The following is an 18,810-nucleotide window of genomic DNA, read 5'->3' on the forward strand; positions in this document are numbered from 1 at the left end:
AGCAGAGTTCCCTCACTCTTTCTCTTCCCAAGTTTCCCTCCTGACCTCCATTACCCAGACACTCCATTTCTTCCAGTACCACCCCTGCCCCATGGGTTGGGGGAGAGGTGCGCAGAGCTGAGGGGCTTGGAGGGGAGAGCAGAGATAGGCAAGCTACTGCAAAGAAGTCTGGTAAAGCTCTTTGGTTTGTGCAAATGTAATGGGCTTGGTGTCTAGGAAGTTCCCCGGCACAAGGCACCGATGCTCTGTGGCTGGTGGCCTCCAAGGATGTCTTGAACAATTTACCAGCTTCATTCAAGAGCCAACAAAATTTCAGGCACAAAAATGCTGCAGGCCGTTAGCTGGGTTACAGCAGTTAACAGGGTTCCAGAACCAAGGGAGGGGACTCTGAAAGCATGGCAGTGAGTACCCTGAGTCCAGGTTCTGATCCTGGCTCTGCCACCAAGCATGCTCAATGACCCAGGAAAACTCAGTTCTACTCTGGAGGCCTCAACCAACCGCACAGGTCAAGCTAGTGCATTGTCCGGCCATTAGCGCTCTCCTTTTCTCCTACACGTGGAACTCCAAAAAAAAAAAATATATATTGCAAGTTCCCAGACACACATAGCCGGCCCTCGTGGATGTCCTGCGGGGCCCCAACAATCTGCTGAGGAACAGGAGGCAGCTGGTAAGCAAAGCACGTGACTGTATAGAGTCTTCATTCACCTCCTCTGCACCTACCAGTCCTATGCGCAGCAGCGAGCCCATAACCCGTATCTTTTGTTTCCTTTGTGTCCTCACCCATGCAACCGCGTGCAGAGCGCAGGACGGCGGTGAGCGCCCGGGACCCCTGCCCCGACCCTGCCCGACCCGAGCCCGCGGCTCGCGGTGCGTTCCCGCTGGGGGCGCCCTGCTCCCCTCCAGCACCGCCGGGCGGATGGAGGGATGGCGGGGAGCCCAGCGGCCCGGGGGCGGAGCCGCCGCCGGAGCCCTCGAGCGCTCCGATTGGCCTCCTGCGCCCTCGTGACGCCCCGCCCCGCCTCCCGGCCCTCCTCCGCATCCGCGCGGGGCAGCGTTCGGCCCCGGGCTGAATGGGCGCGAGCGCGGCTCCGGGGGCAGGCGGGGGCTCGGGGCCCCTGGCTGGCGGCCGGCCGGCGCCCCCTGCCTAGTATGCGCGCGACGGCGGCGGGCTGCGTGGAGTGGCCTCCCCTGCGGTCGCGCAGCCAGGCGGCAGCGGCGGCGGCGGCACCTGCCGGCCGAGGTACGTGGCGCAGCCCCCTCCTCGGTGTAGCCGCGGCCCGCGGGCTAGGGGCGGCGGCCACCTGGACCCGTTCCTTTGCTCGCCAGGCTGGGCCCCGCGGCTCCGCCCCGGCCTCCGCGGGCAGCACCCAGGGCACGGCGCCCCGAGGCGCTTGTGGTAGGGGCGCGGGCAGAGGGGTCGCGCGCGTGGCCTGGGGCGGCGTGGTGGATCGGGTCCGGGGGCGACGCGGCCGGCGCAGGTGTGGACCGGCCGGAGGGAGGGCCAGGGCGAGCCGCCGGGCTGTCAGGTCCCTGTGTGCGGGTGGCCCCTTTCTCTCACCGCTTTGCGTAGCGGCCCGGGGTTTAATTCATTGCTGGACGCTTCCGAGCCTGCAGCGCCTGAGTTCAGCTGGTTTCTCTGGGACGGGCTTGGGGAACCTTCCTGTGCACCTCGCCGGCGGCTCCTGAAAACCGCCTTGCGCATCCAGGACGAGGGCGTGATGTGTGTGGTGTCTGCCGGTAGACATTCGCCAGTGACCTTCCCCGCCCCCTCTCTGCGGCCAGCCCTGCGGAGGAGAACGGGTTGGGGCGACCTTTGGGTGTCTCCGGCACCGTAAGCGGCGGCGCTGGCTCTTTGGGCAAGGCTGCCTGCTAGAGCATCGCTGCAGAAGCGCAGCGGAACAGAGAGGATCGCTGAGCCTGCCCCACTCCGGCTGCTGACCTTGGCAGACAGGATAGGCCCAGGGGGGCGCAGGGGTGGTGGGGAGGGGACTCAGGCTCCTGGTCCGTCCTTGGTGCGGGGAACTTCCCCTACTGACGGCCCATGACCCTTCTGGGACCCCGGTTTTGCAGTTCTGGCCTTGAGCAATATGCCCACGAGCAGAACTACTGACTCCCACAACACGTTATAGATTCCCGTTTTAATTCTTGGCGTGGTCTTTGCCTAATCAGGTGTTCGGTCGATTGAAAAGGAAGAAGGTTTTACCTGCGGGCTTTGTCTGAAACCTGTAGGTTCCTTGTTCCTGGAGTCTAGGTCTGTGCTGGGTGTTGGGACCACAAGGAAGAAGGAGGCTGGTCTCTTGCTAGTTAGGATGCAGCCCATCCTGGCGTTGGCTTAGGACTGCTAATCCTGTTCTGGGGCCTGAAACTGGGAGATAGACCCATCTCTCTGGGTCTCTTTGCTGGGTGCAAAGGTCCAGACGCAGACCCCCTCAGGTGGGGTTGTGGTTGGTGCCCTTGGGTAATCCTGAAGGCTTGGCAGCTCAGGATGGTGCCCAGCATTTCTGGTAGCAGAGCCAGAAATCACCTGAATTCCAACTGGTGCTAGCCCCAAGACAGTGAACTGTGAAAGTAAGTCATCGAAGCTGTGTGAGGTGGGTTTTTTTGTTTGTTTTTTGGTTTTTGTTTATTTGTTTGTTTTAAGGCATAGTCACATACATGAAAAGCCATCTTCCCATTGGTTGACTGTCCAAATACCCACAGCAGCTGAGGCTGGGCCAGGCTGAAGCCAGGAGTTGAGAAAACTCATCTAAATATTTGAACCATTACCTGTTACCTCCCACGTGCCCATTGGCAGGAAGCTGGAATCAGGGCAAGACTGGAACGCAGGCATTCCGGTCTAGGAGGCGGGCTTCGAACACCTGCTCATGTTGGGAGTCTTTTTCGGGTATGTCAAACATGGGGGAGCTGGAGCTTGCTGAAATGATCCTTGGGGTCTTGGTAATGACTGGGAGTGTTCCTTCCTCCAGGCAGGGAAAGAAATGGGTCAGATAAGAAGACTTACTGAGGCTTATGGAAAGAAAGTAAGAGAAGGATTTATGGGAGGTGGAATGTTCTCAAAGCTCATATCTACGACTGTTTTGAAAAAAACTTATAACTTTGGCACAAACTGCAGATTGCTCCATGTTATCAAAATAAATGGGCGGTGTAGTTTTAAGTTGTCTTCAAGGCAAAATAAGAACTTTGTCTTTGTTCTGTGGGCCTCTGCTTCCAGTTCCCCCTGGTTTTCCTGTGGGGCTGTTTGTAGCAGTGAGGAGATCTTGAACAGGTAGGATTTGGCAGCTGGCTGGGCAGTAAAGAACTTTATGTGAGGCACAGCAGGTGCTGGAGGCCAGGCTGGGTATGTTGGAGGTGGCAGTTCCTGGGAGAAGGACAATGCTGGTCTCCTCTGTACTTGTCGTTTCTGATAGTTAAGATTTAATCTGTGGAGGGCAGGTTCTGTGCTTTTGGTCTAGCCCAGAAGCTTTGGCAGAATAAAACAACTGGGAGCAGCCACACATTGATGGTAATACTAACTTCCTCAGTGCTGAGGGCAGAGAAACAAGGGCTGGCATCCCTTGCTTCCCAAGCAGATGGCATGAGTGAGGATATCAGCCCTGAAGGTACATCATAGTCCTGGTGTGGGAGGAAGCCATAAATATGGATGGTGACCTGCAGCTGTTCTTGGAAAGACCCCGCTTAGTCACATGTGATTTGGGGGGAGGGATGTGGTACAAAGGGGAATGTGTGTGGTACAGGAGAAAAGCAAGCCTGGACACTGGCCAGCCAAAGCTACTTTTTAAGGGTGCCGCAGATACTAGGCAGTGGACACTGCAGTCAAGTTTCTAAACTGAACATACTGGTACACTCAGATTAAGAACCAGAACATGGGAGGGCCTTCAGGGGCACTACACATGCTCCCTTCCAGGCGCTGCCTCCCTCAGGGGCACCCCTGCTCATCCCTCTGCCTTCTGCTGTGTGCTGGGTTTCTGAGAGGAGTCGTCTCCCCCACCCCACCCCCATGCTGACCGTGGCTAAGGCATGATCCTTGTTACTGCCCATGCACTGTCCGTGGACAGCACGACAGTTTTGTCTTTGGCTGTTGTTGTAGTGCTGCCTGGGAGCTCACAGAAGCCTGGATTTACTAACACCTGACTATGTGTTCCTGCTGGGTCCCTCCCCAAGAGTGGCACTGCCAGGTCACAGGTTTTATGTGTTGCTCATTTAGGGGAGCCACAAGTGGAATGACTTGGTTCTAGTTCCCAGCTCCTGCCTTCTGGAGGTAGGTAACCTTTGTGAGGAGTCGCTGGGAGAGTCAGGGTGAGGCTGTGGCCATGTGCGGGCTGGTCTTGGAAAGCACCCTCACCTGTGGCCCCTGCTATCCCCCAGTTCAGGTGGCAGGGCAGGCTGAACTGTGAGGAGCCATTTAGCTCTGTGAGCTCTTGATTTTGAGGGAGAATGTGATCAGACTGCCTGATCTGTCCCAGCTACTCACTCCTGCATGAGCCTTTATACCATGGAACTTTTTACACTTTGAATCTGTGTCTTACACCTGCTGCTTGCAATTTCTGCTACAGAATGCCCCAGAACCATGCGCAATGCACAAGCTCCTTTTTGGTTTGGGCTTTTGAGCCATAGAAGACTTCTTTGTTCTCCTATTCTCTAAGAAAGTATCTGACATTATTTTCAGGTGGTCTATAGGCTCAAGTGCCGTGCTTTCTCACACACACACACCCTTTTCTAAAATTTTTCTTTCAGTCTTTCACCTCTGGAATTATGTAGATTTGGTAGATTTGATATTAAAAAAAAAAAAGAAAAAGAAAATAACACAATCAAGGTCTATTTGGGACCATTAAGGCTATTAAAAACTGTGTGGCATTTTCCTAATTAAGTGGGTATTATGAATATTGAGTTCCTAGTAGCGGTAATTTTTCTGTTAGACATGTGGTTTTTCTTTCCCCAGCATTCCTCTCTCCTCAGCCTCTGCTCTTACATTTTCCTTGATCTTGCTTCTGCTTTTTACAAACATCTTGGTCTTTCTAACCTAGACTCGGCAATGATGTGACTTCAATGTTGCCTTCTCTCCAGTTGTCGTTTTTTGTATTCAAGTTCTTTGTCTCCTAGAGGTTAGTGGCTGTTTTGTGCTTAGCCTTATCCATCCACTGGAACTGTTACTTGAGCCACACTTGTAATTTAAAAACCTCTAGCAGTTATGTTAAAAAATTAAAGCAAAGAGTCAGGTTTTCCCAAGAAGATGAAAATCTTTGTTTTTTTGTTTTGTTTTGTTTAAAGATTTATTTGTTTTTACTGGAAAGGCAGATTAATAGAGGAGAGAGACAAAGATGTTGCATCCTCTGGTTCACTTCCCAAGTGACTGCAATGGCTGGAGGTGAGCCATTCTGAAGCCAGGAGCTTCTTCCGGGTCGCCCATGCACACGCATGTGTGTGTATGTATAGATGTTATAGATGCAAGTAATAGCTTCATTTTCACCATAGCACTCTGTGGCTGGGTACTGTTACTATCCCCATTTTTCACATAGGCGTATCGAGGCACAGAGATTGAGGGACTGAGCCAGTCTGGAGAGCCAAGCCAGGATTCAGGCTTAGGCAGTCCAGCCTGGGGGTGGTCTCTGGAGCAGTGGTAGTATGTCTTGGTGACTCATAGGACACTCCTACCTGATCAGGATAAGGAAGAGGATCTGAGTGGCTGAGATGCCCTGGTCCCTGGCCAGGTGTGCATGCCCAGGCACCACCCTCATGGCTCCCCTGGGTCTCTCCACAGCACCCTCCAAATAGGCCTTGCCTCACAGGAGGACTTGCCCACCTCAAAAGCAGCCTCAAAAGAGGTATTTCAAAATCCAGCTCTGCCATAAACCTGCCCCCCACTCCAGGTTGCATCTTTTTGTTCTTGGGATAGTGTGCCAACTCCCTAAGGCACGGGATTCTTGCTTTGTATGCCCTCAGTATATGGTGCCCTCTGGGGCTTGCCGCTTCATCTACACAATACTCAGAATTCTGCCATTGGGTGACACCTGCCTCTTCCATCCTATTGAGATTCTCATTCGGTTCCCAGCAGAAACCTTTCTTCCTCAAGGCATCACACACACACACACACACACACACACACACACACACTCCTCAAATCTGCTCAAACATAAAAAATGAAACTGAAAATAACACTCACTGGGGATTGAGCTACTTGTCTCTTTTGAAAATGAGATTGTGTAAGCTTTGTGAAGGAGGGACTTTGTCCAGTTGCTTCTTGCCGTGTCCCCATGCATGCACTCCATATTGGATGAGATATGGCTTGTATGATTTAAAAACTGGCATGTCTTGGGCCTGACATGGTAGCGTAGCGATTGAAGTACTCACTTTGCACGTGCCAGGATCCCATATGGGCGCCAGTTCTAATCCCGGCAGCCCCACTTCTCATCCAGCTCCCTGCCTGTGGCCTGGGAAAGCAGTTGAGGACGGCCCAGGGCCTTGGGACCCTGCATCCATGTGGGAGACTTGGAAGAGCTCTTGGCTCCTGGCTTCAGATTGGCTTAGCTCTAGCCATTGTGGCCACTTGGGGAGTGAATCGTCAGACGGAAGATCTTCCTCTCTGTCTCTCCTCTTCTCTGATAGCTGCCTTTCCAATAAAAATAAATAAATCTTTAAAAAGAAAAAAACTGGCATGTCTCTTCTCCAGCCTGTCCAAATGCTGGTTTCCCAAATTTGGAGAGAGGAATGTCTGATTGACATCTAAAAGAAAAGCATGTGTCTCCGCCGTGGCTCCTGCAAACCTAAATATATTTTGCTGGTTTTAGGCATTTGAACATGTTTAACTTGTTCTGATTTCAAAGTGGCCCAAAGTCTTTTATTTCCTCTACCAAGTCTTTATTTTCCTCTTAACCCTCAATTGCCAAATGCTGTCAAACTCCAGGTTGTCCTCAGCCACTGTCCCTGCAGCTCCTTTCCTGGGTCATCACTGCCTTGACTCCAGGCTGTGTGTGACTAGTCTGATCCTATGGGACCAGTTGGATAACTAAATACCACAGCTTACCATCAGTGCTGCCTAGCAACTCACACACCGTCCAGTCCCCTTCCTCACCCACTGGCCAGTTGCTGCCCAAGAACGTTTTTCCAGGATTGGCACAGTAACATTCCAGAACCTTAGAAACTGTCACTCTTCATCTTGCAGAGATAGCTAGTCTTGGCTGTTTTAGGATTTGCTGGCAGATTTCCCCTATCATCTTACCCCCTGTTTGCTAATCAAGTTTCAGGAAAGGTCCTGTGTCTGAGGCTGTTCAGACCAGGACCTTGGATTGTTTTTTTTCAGCTGTCAGTTTCACTGACTTGCTCTTTCTTCCATCAGGTGTCCTCTAGTGTACCCAATGACTTCTTTAGGTAATGGGGGAAATCATTGTGTCAAGTCCAGCTTCCAGATCTTGCTTGTATTTGCGACATCCATAGGGTTGCCATCATCTCCTGTGTGCTGTCACATGGGTCCCCATCTGAGAGCTGTCACGTGAGCTCCAGGCTCTGGAGGGGGCAGCTTCCTCCCTTTGTTCCCAAAGCAAATCTTGCTCCCTCTGGTCTTTTTCTCTTTGGGGGCTGCTCTCACCTCTGTCCTGAATTCGTCACAAGGACACCCAGCGTTTGGAGCCTTCTTGGATGACCCCCGCAACTCTCACCATGAGCAACCTGAATGTGTTAAGCAGGCCAGATCTCCACTGGCCTAGCACGTAAAGCACCTCCTCGCTCAGCTTCTGTGACATCCATCTCTACCCCTGGTCGCCTCTTCGGGACTTATTGGCTTTGCTTGGCCCAGTGTGGTCTCACCACTCTCCCTATGAACTGTTTACCTCCACCTGCCCCCCACTCAGGAGGGTCTAGTTTCCCTTAGTGCCTTCTGTCCGCCCTTGTCCTAGGCCCTCTGCGATCTGGCCTCTGCAAACACCCACCTTTTCCCTTTGCAAACCCTTCCTGCCATCTGGAACAGCTGCTCCTCTTTTCCTATCTCTGGTGTGTTACCCATCCTGCAAGGACCCATGTACACATCACCTCCTCAGGGAGACTCTGTGATGGAGCCCATGGGTACCTATCCAGGAAGGTCAGGCAGATGGTGATGACTCTGGCATAATATCGTTTGGTATTTTTGAACATTTGACTAATCTCACTATTCCTCCTAGATTTTTCATTTAAAGAGGAAAGGTACTGTCATCTTTATGTCCCCAGTGCCTGACTCCAGGGCTGTGGAGAAGGTTCCCATTCAGTGTTTGTTTAAAGGATTATCAGGTGAACAGAACAAATTCTAGAACAGACCAGCTTCTCAATGGAGGCTCTGTGAGAGGCTCAAGCCCTGACACTCTAAGGCAGGAGCAGGGAACCCTCACCCAGTGGGTGGTATAAGGCCTGCAGTATGACTTGGTCTGGCCCTGCCAAGGCAGCTGCAGCTAGGACTGTCTCTAGCAGGTTAATCTTTAAGTTGAGAATGTTGTACAGCCTGCAAATAATATCATAAATACCCAAATGGTCCTTGGCAGAAGAAAGTTTCCCCCTTTGTTCTAAAGCAACCATTGTGTATGGTGAAATTACTTATCCCTAGTGATATTGGAGTAATTCTGGTTATAAACCATTCTTGGGACAATCAAGAAAACTAGGCAGTCCAGTCCTTTGTTGTAGGACTTCATTCCTGTTGGAGCCCACCTTAGCACCTGGAGCAGGAAGCCTGGGCCCCCTCCTGAGGACGTAGAAGGTGCCTAGAGCGGGGCTGATAGACCATAGACCAGAGCGTTCATGGTGAGTGTCACTGGATGGTCAGATAGCAGTGGTTTCTGAACCTTATTTCTGCATTTCTGTGTTTTCCGTATTGTCCAGCTTTATGATAACAGAGTTTAACAATGTTTCTTGGATAAGGCACCTTAGAGTTCCTAAGGTTAGTTGTGTCAGGCTGAGGCAGTAGAGTTGAGTTGTTTTTTGGCTTTCATTTTGACTGATTTATTCAAATGGCTGAAGTAGAGAAAGAGAGGGAGCGAGTGCCCCCTGTCCTCTGGTGTACTCTCCAAATAGCAGCAGTGACTGGGCTGGGCTGGGTCCAAAACTGGGAGCTCACACCTTAATTAATCACACATGGGCAGCAGGGACTCAGTCCCTGGAACCCTTGTCACTGCGGGCCAGAGAGCCAGCTATCAGAGCCAGGTATTCTGGTGTGGGACTTGGGCACCTTAACTGGCATCTTGCTTGCTAGGCCAAGTGTGTGCCCATATTCTGTGTTTGAATGTGGTTGCCTGTACTGCACCACAGTGGATTAGGAGTTCCTGAGTATAGCCCTCCGCTCCCCTACACAGCACTGCAGCTGCTGCTGGGATCTACAAATGGAATGGCAAAGTTTCTAGAAGGTAGAGCAGACCAAGAAAGAAACTGGCATCCTCTCACTCCTACATACTCTTCAAAACAGGTTGTGAGGGTGTGTGTGTGTGTCTTAATAGCAAAGAGTGAACATTAGTTGAGATTTTTTGGATGAAATCTGATGAGAATCTCACATGTTCATTCTTGTTCTCCAGCTGCTTTTGTATCCAGCTCTCGTTTTATTCCTGAGGTTTGAATGTTTTTGATCACACACACAATTTTATTCTTCTCCCTTAAGAATCCATCAGTCAAGACTGAAGCATGTATGTAGACCTGATGAAAGTCAGGCTCTTGCTAATTTCTCAGTCTCTCCCATCAAGGTTTTTTATAAATTTCCAAGGGAATATAGCAACTTACAGTGGAGTAACCTGCCTTACTCCACTTAATCAATCAGTCACTTGAACAGCCCTGTGTTGAGACAAATCAACATCACATCCTCCTGAGAAATGCTTCAAGAAGAGCACATATTCCAGCTCCCCCTCGGAAAAAAAAAAAAAAGGCAGCAGCATGACTAGACTGTAATCATGGAGAACCTTAGACAAACCCTAACCTAAGGACATTGTGCAGATCCATCACCCTGTGCTTTCCAAAAATGCAGAGGTCATGGAAGATCAAGGAACTCGTTCAGATTTAAGGCAGCTAAAGGGACCTGCCAGTAAATTCCACATGTGATCAGGGGCTGAACTACTCTGGAACAGAAACAATGTTTTTGTTTTTTTGTTCCAAGACCATCACTGAGACTACTAGAGACATATGTACAGGGTCTCTAGATTCAATACCAATATCCAAGGAATGTTAATTTTCTGATTTCTGTCATTATGCTGTGGTTATATAAAGGTGTGTCTTTAAACTAGGAGTAAGTGTCAGCATATTCCATTTTCAGAGGCTAATAGAAAGAGAGCACACGTGTTAACAGACAGGGATTTTAGATACAGAGTAGCAGGGGCTGTCCTTGTTCTTCGGAAGTCTGAATTTAAGATGATTTCAGAAACAAAAGGTGAAAGGCTGCCACCCCGAGGTCCCGTGGTCGTAGTAAGGCAAGCATTTGAAGCCTTGACCAGGTGTCCCAGTGTCTGCCCTTGCTGTGGTCATCACTGGAGTCATTTCCTTTGTCACTGAACGCTCTTTAGGATTTGTTTGGTTTCCTCCAGCATCCACAGACAGCCAGGCAACCACTAGTAATGTGGCTTCTCCAAGACAGAAAATTTCCTTCCCCATCCACCTGTTCCTAGAAGTTTTACTGCTGTGGCTGTCCTGAGCCATCTGGTCAACCAGCTCCAACCCAGTACTCCCTGGTGTAGGTCAGACCCACAACTGCCTCTGATGGAGACTTCCCACATGGAGCAGGGTAGCAGTGGAGGGGGTGTATGCACAGTGTTTCAGGGTGCATCTCCAAGGGACTTTGGCCAAGCACCTGCAAAGCTTCAGCATTTGCCAGCAGAAGAAGGGCCTCCCTGCCTGGCACAACAGACTGTGTGTTTCCATAGAACATTCGGCATGAGAAAGGGGTCCCTTTCCCAGCCCTCACTTATTTAATCCTGCCTTGTTTCTGGCTGGCATCCCTCCCAGGAGCAGGATTGGTGTCAGGCAGGTGGCAGGGAGAGTACTTGGCTGTGGAGAAGGATCTGTAGTGGGGAATTTGGACAGATGTGCGTGTTGGGGTATCGGGTGCAGGGGAGGGGACGTGGATCTGCTGATGAGAATTTAGGCCTCTGACCCTCCTTAAGCTTGGAGGGATGGGGTATGATGTGGGATTTCTGTTCCTTTTCCTTCCCATTTCTTACTCTATTTTCTTTGCCTTTTGCTCCTGCATATTTCCTTTCCCTTTTATAATCTGAAACCAGTCTTCTCCCACTTCCTCCAGCTTTCTCTTTATCTCCCCCTAACAGGCTGTCAGGTGTTTGCAAAAGCTAAGCTTTATGCTTCCTGATGTGACACTGAGAAGTAGTTGAGAACCGTAACCTTGTTACAGAAGAATGAGCAGTAGCTGTGTCCTTGCCCAACCTGCTTTTTACTGACTAGCAAATGTGGTCAGTAGTGACTTGGCTGCTGGTGACAGCTGAACCGTTAAGTGTTTGATCTTTGTCTCCCTTTCTGCTCCTCGTTCTTTGTTCCCCTGGGTGGGACAGGCTCTGGATCCTGTTTGTGCGCTTCCTCTCCTGAGTGCACCTGGTAGGTGTTGTGTGCAAAGGGATCCTGGCCCGGCCTCCGTGTGCCTGACTTGCACACCTGCACATCTGGCTTCTTGTCAGGACAATAGTGAGTTTGGATGAACTTAAAAAGAAAAAAAAAACTTTTATTTGCCTAATTTTTATTTGTTTGAAAGTGGAGAGACAGAGAGATCTTTTTTCCATTGGTTCATTCTCCAAATGTTTTTAAAAGCCAGGCCAAAGCTGGGAACCAGAAACTCCATTCATTTTTCCCATGTGGGTGGCAGGCACCCAAGCTCTTGGGCCATCGCCTGCTGCTTCCCAGGATCTATCAGTGGGAAGCTGGACCACACATGGAGTAGCCAGGACTCAAACTGGCACTCCAGTACGGGATGAAGGCAGCTCATGCAGCAGCTTAATTTGCTGCACAACAAAACCCATCCCACTTTGATAGTTTTAAATTGTAAAAAGCAGGTAGTGCTATGTTGGTATATGATACACAGAGAATTCAGAAAATATGTGGGGACTGGCATTTGTCTAGCTGTTCCAAACGCCAGTTGGGACACTCACGTCCTTCTTGGTGTCTGGGTTCGAGTCCTGGCTCCCCTCCCAGTTCCAGCTTCCTGCTGATACATGCCATGGGAGGCAGTAGATGATGGCAGTCACTTGTTTGATTTTCTTGGCTCCTGAGTTCAGCCCCACCCAGTGCTGGCTGTACGGTGAATTTCAGGGGAGGTAAACCAGGAATTAAAATATAAGTCAAGGGGTGGGCATTTCTTGGAGAGAAAACCTCTGTCTCTGTACCTTTCAAATAAGCACAAAACAAAAATTTGAGAAATGTATCCCCAGAATAACAGATGTGCTTGTCTCTTGGTGGGCAGAGGTAACGCAGTATTTTGGAAGAGAGTTCTCATAACTTCTTCCGTGAGTAGGAGCATCTGAAACTCTCTGGGCTGAAATCTGCGGATAATTCCATGCTCTTTTCCCTAACTATGAGAGATCTACTTGCTGGTGAGCAGGATTTGTCAAAGTGCCATGTAGGTAGTTGAAGAAGCATTTTGAAATGGTCCTCTCCTGGGGCATTGGCATATGAAGGTGTGGGAAAGTGCATGCTTCCCAGCCTCCCACAGGGCTTCTTGTCTGCACTTTGGTTACTGGCAGCAACAGTAGCAAAGGCGTTGCTAATTTAGAAGGAGCAGATGTTCTAGACTCCTAGCTGGTCGGTCAACCTCAGCACCTGTGTTCTCAGCAGCACCCTCTCTGCAGCTTTGTGAAATTTCACACTTCTGAAAGACAAAGGAAGCGGTTTCACCCTACAAAAGCAAGAAAGCACTGCCTAGGGGGTGTTCCCTGCTGGGTCATGGGGAGGAGTGCCATGGGGAGGAGTGCCAGCTAAGGCTTGAAGGGTGTGGAGGCAGGAATGGATACCTTCCTCCCATCCTCCCACTCCCTCCCCTCTCCCTACCTCCCCAACCCACTCCTACCCCCCACTTCCAGCCCCCACCCCACTCCCCGAACACACACCTGTGCAGCTGCCTCAGCCAGCAGTGGATGTGTAAATTCAAGTTTCATGTGTATCTGTTGGCACCTGCACCCTTATAGTTGGGACTGCTTATCTTGATCAGTCAAGAGGTTTTTTTTTTTATTATTATTATTGGAAAGGCAGATATACAGTGAGGAGAGACAGAGGAAGATCTTCCGTCCGATGATTCACTCCCCAAGTGAGCTCAACAGCCAATACTATGCCGATCCAAAGCCAGGAGCCTCTTCCGGGCCTCCCACGCGGGCGCAGGGTCCCAAAGCTTTGGGCCGTCCTCGACTGCTTTCCCGGGCAACAGGCAGGGAGCTGGAAGGGAAGCGGGGCTGCCAGGATAGAACCGGCACCCATATGGGATCCCGGGCGTGCAAGGTGAGGACCTTAACCACTGTGCCACTGCGCCGGGCCCAGTCAAGAGTTTTTGCAGAAAAAAAAGTTCTTGAAATTGTGCAACCCCCCAAAAAAATGAGAAAAAAAATCCCACAACGGTTAGGTACTGAAAGGCAAGTATCATCAAGTTTAGCCCACGGTTCTTGGTTTTGGTTTTTGCATTAAGAAATTACTCCAATTGATTTTGAAAAAAAAAAAGGCATTTAAAATTTTAATATACATGATCAGTTTACACCAGTAGTTAAGGCCAGAGGTGATCCTGTCTAGCCATGGATATTCTTGTAATGTTTGGAGATGTTTTTGGTTAGCATAACTGGAGTGCAGGGGAAGACCAGAAAAGTTGTTGGTATCTAGTGGGCACAGGCCAGGGACACTGTGGAACATTCCACGGTGTAGGACACAGTCTTTCACCACAATGAGTCACTCTAACACAAGTGTCAGCAGTGCTGAAGTTAAAATACAAAAATGCAAAAGATTGAGTAACCTGTGTCTTTGTGGACTCTAAATGAACTTTCATATAGAAAGCAGTTCCAGGGGCTGATGCTGTGTCAGCTGGAGCTGCGCTGTGGCAGGGGCTGACGCTGTGGCAGATGAAGCTGCCACTGGGAAGGAAGTTGAGGATGGCCCAGGACATTGGGACCCTGCACCCGTGTGGGAGACCTGGAGGAGGCTCCTGGCTCCTGGCTTTGGATTGGTTCAGCTCTGGCCATTGCGGCCGCTTGGGGAGTGAATCAGCAGATGGCAGATCTTCTTCTCTGTCTCTCCTCCTCTCAGTATATCTGACTTTTCAATGAAAATAGCTAAGTCAAAAAAAAAAAAAAAAAGTTGAGTCTCAGCTGCTCCATTTCTGAACTTCTGATCCAGCTCCCTGCTGATGTGCTTGGGAAAGCAGAGGAGGAGTATGGTTCAAGTGCCAAGGTCCATGTGGGTGACCTGGAAGAGGCTCTGGCTTCAGACTGGCCCAGCCTGGGCCGTTACAGCCATCTGGGGAGTAAACCAACAGAATTCCCCCTCCCTGCCCCGTAACTCTGCTGATCATATCAACCTTTTTGAAAAATTCTGCTAGAGCTAGTTAGCAGTTATGACTGTATGAGGATGTCATGGTAGTCTGTGTGGGTAAACAGGAGGGGGCAGACTTCTAGAATTGAGAGAGAAGTGACACGTCAGCCAGGGTTCCACAAGCTGCAGGGGAGACCTGGGTGCTGTGTGCCGGGTCCTTTTACTGTGGTTGTTTGTGTTGCATTCCAGCACAGTGGAATGGGATCCACTCTTGTCATTTCCTGACCTTGGATTTCCAGAGAATAGACATGCCATCTCTCCTTTTGTCCTTTACATTCTCATGTGGAATTCTGAAGGAGTCAGTGAAACAGACTATGAGAAATCACTTACTTGTTGATGTTGCATACTGAAAGAACCCATATTATTTTTTTGGATTAAAGCAATTTAAAATGCATTTTGTTTTGAAACTATGGCACTGCTTCCTTCAATATTTAGAATCTTACCTGGTTCTGAAGCCTAAGTTGCCATGGCCCTGTCAGAGCCACTGATTTGCTTGTTTTTCTTTCTCCCCAGTGCCTTCAAGATAGATTTTTCTTGAAGGGGAAGATAGATCTATACTGTACTTCCTCCTCCCCTTTCTCCTCTTGGGTTCCCAAATGCCCACAACAGCCAGGGCTGGACCAGCTGAAGGCAAGAGCTGGAACTCACATGGGTCTCCCACGTGTATCCCAGGGATCCAAGCAACTGGAGTCACTCCCTGCTGCCTCCCAGGGCACGTTTGCAGAAAGGCCAATTGGAGAGCGGAGCCAGGACTCCGTGGCAGACACTCCGATGTGGGATGTGGGTGTTCCCTATGGCATCTGAGCTTGCACCAAATGCACACTCCTGCACTTTGTCCTGCTTAGGAATCCTACCCCTGCAGAGTAGAGAGCCTTGGCTGTCTTTATCCAGGAAGCCCCTGCTCTCCAGCCACGGCAGACCTCAACACTGCGCGCTCAGGACCCCCGCTCTGCCTCTCTTACAGGCAGACCCCTTTCATTTGGGGAAGCAGGCTGCCCCTCTTAGAAAACACCCCCAGGCAGCTTTGCCGTGGAGGTTGGCCGTAGGAGGGAGTCTGGTCTCAGAGCTTTCTAGAAGCCTGGCAGTAGGTCTCAGAAACAGGCTCTGCCCTTTCCTTCCGGTCTTTCCCTTCCTGCCAGGAAGACAGAGCAGGGGTGGGCCGTATGCTGATGCCGGAAGGGCAGATGACAGGGATAGGGCCACTTGTGCTGTCACACAGATGAGCTCATCTCCAGACTTCCTGTTCTGCGAGAACCTTCAGGTGTCTGTTAACACACCGCCACCAGTGGCCCCTGCCCCTGTCCTCCTGAGGGCTGCAAGTCTGGGCTTTCTGCTCTCCAGAGGTACTGGGGACCCAGCAGTGGTGAAGGGAGACTCAGCACGACCTCTGTGCCCCGTTCCATCTTTCTGTCCTGCCTTCTTGCTTCATCCCAGGCACCTCCAGCCCTGGGCAGAATGCAGCTCACATTCATCAAAGGCTCGGTGCCATCCTGGACCTCCTCCACCCTTCCACACTTCAAGCTGCTGCCCTAGCAGAGGAGCCTGTAATATAACTGGGCTTTGGGCACTCCTGTTGTCTTGAGGGAGCCCCTGAGGTATGAAGGGGGAGGGGAGGAGCAGAGCCAACCAAGTCTCAGCTGACCCCCTCCCCCACACACACACACTGCCAGAAGACATGAGCAGAATTTGATCTTGTAGATGGTCACATGTTGCTGGAAGCAGAGGGCAGATTCACGAAGAAGGGACCAGCAGAGGCTGTCAGCAGCCAATGTCCAGCAGCCACTTGCAGGACTGCAGACCACCTGTAGCCACCGCCTACACATTGCTCACCAGCGCTGTGCTGTCTTGGTCATGGCTGGTCATTTGCTTTTCTGTTGCCTTTTTCTTCGCTTGGCCCCTTCTTCCTTCCACCTGCTCCAAGACACTTCCCTCCTCACCCAGGCTCCTTTGGATTTCCCCGTTTTCCTGCTGCAGCTGGAGCCAGGACTTCTTGTATGCATCCAGTGCTGTTCTCTTACTGACTTTCTGCCTTCTCTTCTCCTTATCAGCTGGAGTTCTTCCCCCTCAAACACAAAGCTTGGGACCAGTGTTGTTGTACAGTACGTTAAGCCACTGCTTGCTACACTACCAACCTGTAAAGAAGAGTCAGTTCAAGTCCCAGCTACTCTGCTTCTGATCCAGCTCCCTCCCTGCTAATAATGCACCCAGGAGGCAGCAGAGGGTGACCCCAGTTCTTGGGTCCCTGTCACTCGTGGGAGAGACCAGGTTGAGGCCCTGGCCTAGCCCCAGGCTGTTGCAGGGATTTGGGAAATGAACAAGCAGACGAAGATCTCAATATCTCTATGTCTCTGTGTTGCTGTGCCTTTCAAATTAATAAATATATATATTTTTAAATTAATGAGTGAAACATGAAACTCCCAAAATGATGTCAGCCGCTGTTTTTCTTCTCCCGTGGCAGGGGTTAGCTGGCACCATTCTCCTGCACAGAGCACTTCATTTGTTCCCAATTATTTGGGATGCTGAGAAGGCCTGGTGGGGCAGCCACCTGTTGCACCCCAGCTCGCATTTCCAGCTGCCTCCTGGACCTTTTCATCTTACTTATCAGCCCCAAGTGGTTGTCATCATGTGGAAGGGTCTTTGCAGGCCTCCTCCTATCTCCACCTGTAGATCTCCACCATTGCCCCTTCCTCTTTGCCCTCCCCCTGGGTGGTCCTCAGGACCCATTGCATCTGGGACACAGCAGCCAGCACCTGAGACCATGCCCAGCCATGCATAGGCAGCCTCTGCTCATGCAGTGTGGTCCTGCAACCTTATAGACTCCGAGCTATGGCATGTGCACTCCCAGATGTGCCATTCACCTCCCAGTCGCTCGGCTGTAGCCATAGTGGTATATGCACTGCTCTCACAACCTGATGTTGCTGTTTGTAAACATGTGTGCTTTGACATGACTTCATTATTTGAAAAACAAACAAAATGCACATCTCCCATCAAGAGTTTGAGGCTTTTGTGTCTGCATGGATTATCTTTTTTTTTTAAAGATTTATTTTTATTATTTTTTCATTGGAAAGGCGGATATACAGCGAGGAAAGACAGAGAGGAAGATCTTCCGTCCGATGATTCACTCCCCAAGTGAGCGCAACGGGCCGATACCATGCCGATCCGAAGCCAGGAGCCTCTTCCGGGTCTCCCACGCGGGTGCAGGGTCCCAAAGCTTTGGGCCGTCCTCGACTGCTTTCCCAGGCCACAGGCAGGGAGCTGGAAGGGAAGCGGGGCTGCCGGGATTAGAACCGGCGCCCATATGGGATCCCGGGCGTGAAAGGCGAGGACCTTTAACCACTTGCGCCACCGCGCCGGGCCCTGCATGGATTATCTTTTAAAACCTTGCATCGGGCCCGGCGCGATGGCATAGTGGTTAAGATCCTCACCCTGCACGCCCGGGATCCCATATGGGCGCCGGTTCTAATCCCGGCAGCCCCGCTTCCCATCCAGCTCCCTGCCTGTGGCCCGGGAAAGCAGCAGGGGACGGCCCAAAGCTTTGGGACCCTGCGCCCGCGTGGGAGACCCAGAAGAGGCTCTTGGCTTTGGATCGGCATAGTATTGGCCGTTGAGCTCACTTGGGGAGTGAATCATCGGACGGAAGATCTTCCTCTCTGTCTTTCCTCGCTGTATATCCGCCTTTCCAATAAAAATAAATCTTAAAAAAAAAATACAAAAGAAAGCACCTTGCATCAAAACAAACATACTTTAATTTTTAAAAAAAGGTTTTTAAAAAATTATTTGGAAGGTAAAATCCCAACAAGAGAAAAAGGCAAGAAAGAAAATCTTGCATTTGTTGGCTCACTCTCCGAGTGGCTGCCAATAGCCAGGGCTGGGCCAAGCCTAAGCCAGGATGCTAGGCCGTCTTCTTTCTATTGCTTTTCCAGGCACTCGAGCAGGGGACTGGATTGCAAGCAGAGCAGCCAGGACTCAAACTGGCACCTATATGGGTCGCTAGCCATGCTGCAATGCTGGTGGGGGATATTCAGCCTGGAAACTCAGGCTTCTGTTTCATCACTCCTACATGCTTGGCTTGACCCAGGTTTCCTGAAACTGTGTTCCTTTGGATGATTTTCCAGCTCCTTTCCTAGCTTAAAGGTTAGGTGTTGGTGTTTTAGAAACAAAGTGAGGAATGTGCATGAGAGTTGAGGCAGTGTAAAAAAGGAAGGCAGCAAGAGAAAGGAACTCACCACCGTTGTACCACCTGTCGGTAGCAGATAGAGGTCTCCTCTTCCAGTTCTTATTCACACGACCCAGTGTAGATGCAGG

General features: G+C 50.7%; 1 protein-coding gene across 1 annotated transcript in view; it reads left to right on the forward strand.

Annotated features, from left to right (window-relative positions):
* Positions 1 to 1,110: 1,110 nt before the first annotated feature.
* Positions 1,111 to 18,810, forward strand: part of ST3GAL5 (ST3 beta-galactoside alpha-2,3-sialyltransferase 5) — a 46,461-nt gene continuing 28,761 nt past the window's right edge. Inside the window, exon 1 of the mRNA XM_040993586.1 lies at positions 1,111 to 1,240. Coding sequence (XP_040849520.1) covers positions 1,150 to 1,240 — 91 coding nt within the window. The 5' untranslated portion in view covers positions 1,111 to 1,149. The remainder of the gene's footprint in view (positions 1,241 to 18,810) is intronic.

The sequence above is a fragment of the Ochotona curzoniae genome, unplaced genomic scaffold (genome assembly GCF_017591425.1).
Source record: "Ochotona curzoniae isolate NIBS_2020 unplaced genomic scaffold, NIBS_Ocur_1.0 contig_883, whole genome shotgun sequence".
NCBI classification, from domain to species: Eukaryota; Metazoa; Chordata; class Mammalia; order Lagomorpha; family Ochotonidae; genus Ochotona; species Ochotona curzoniae.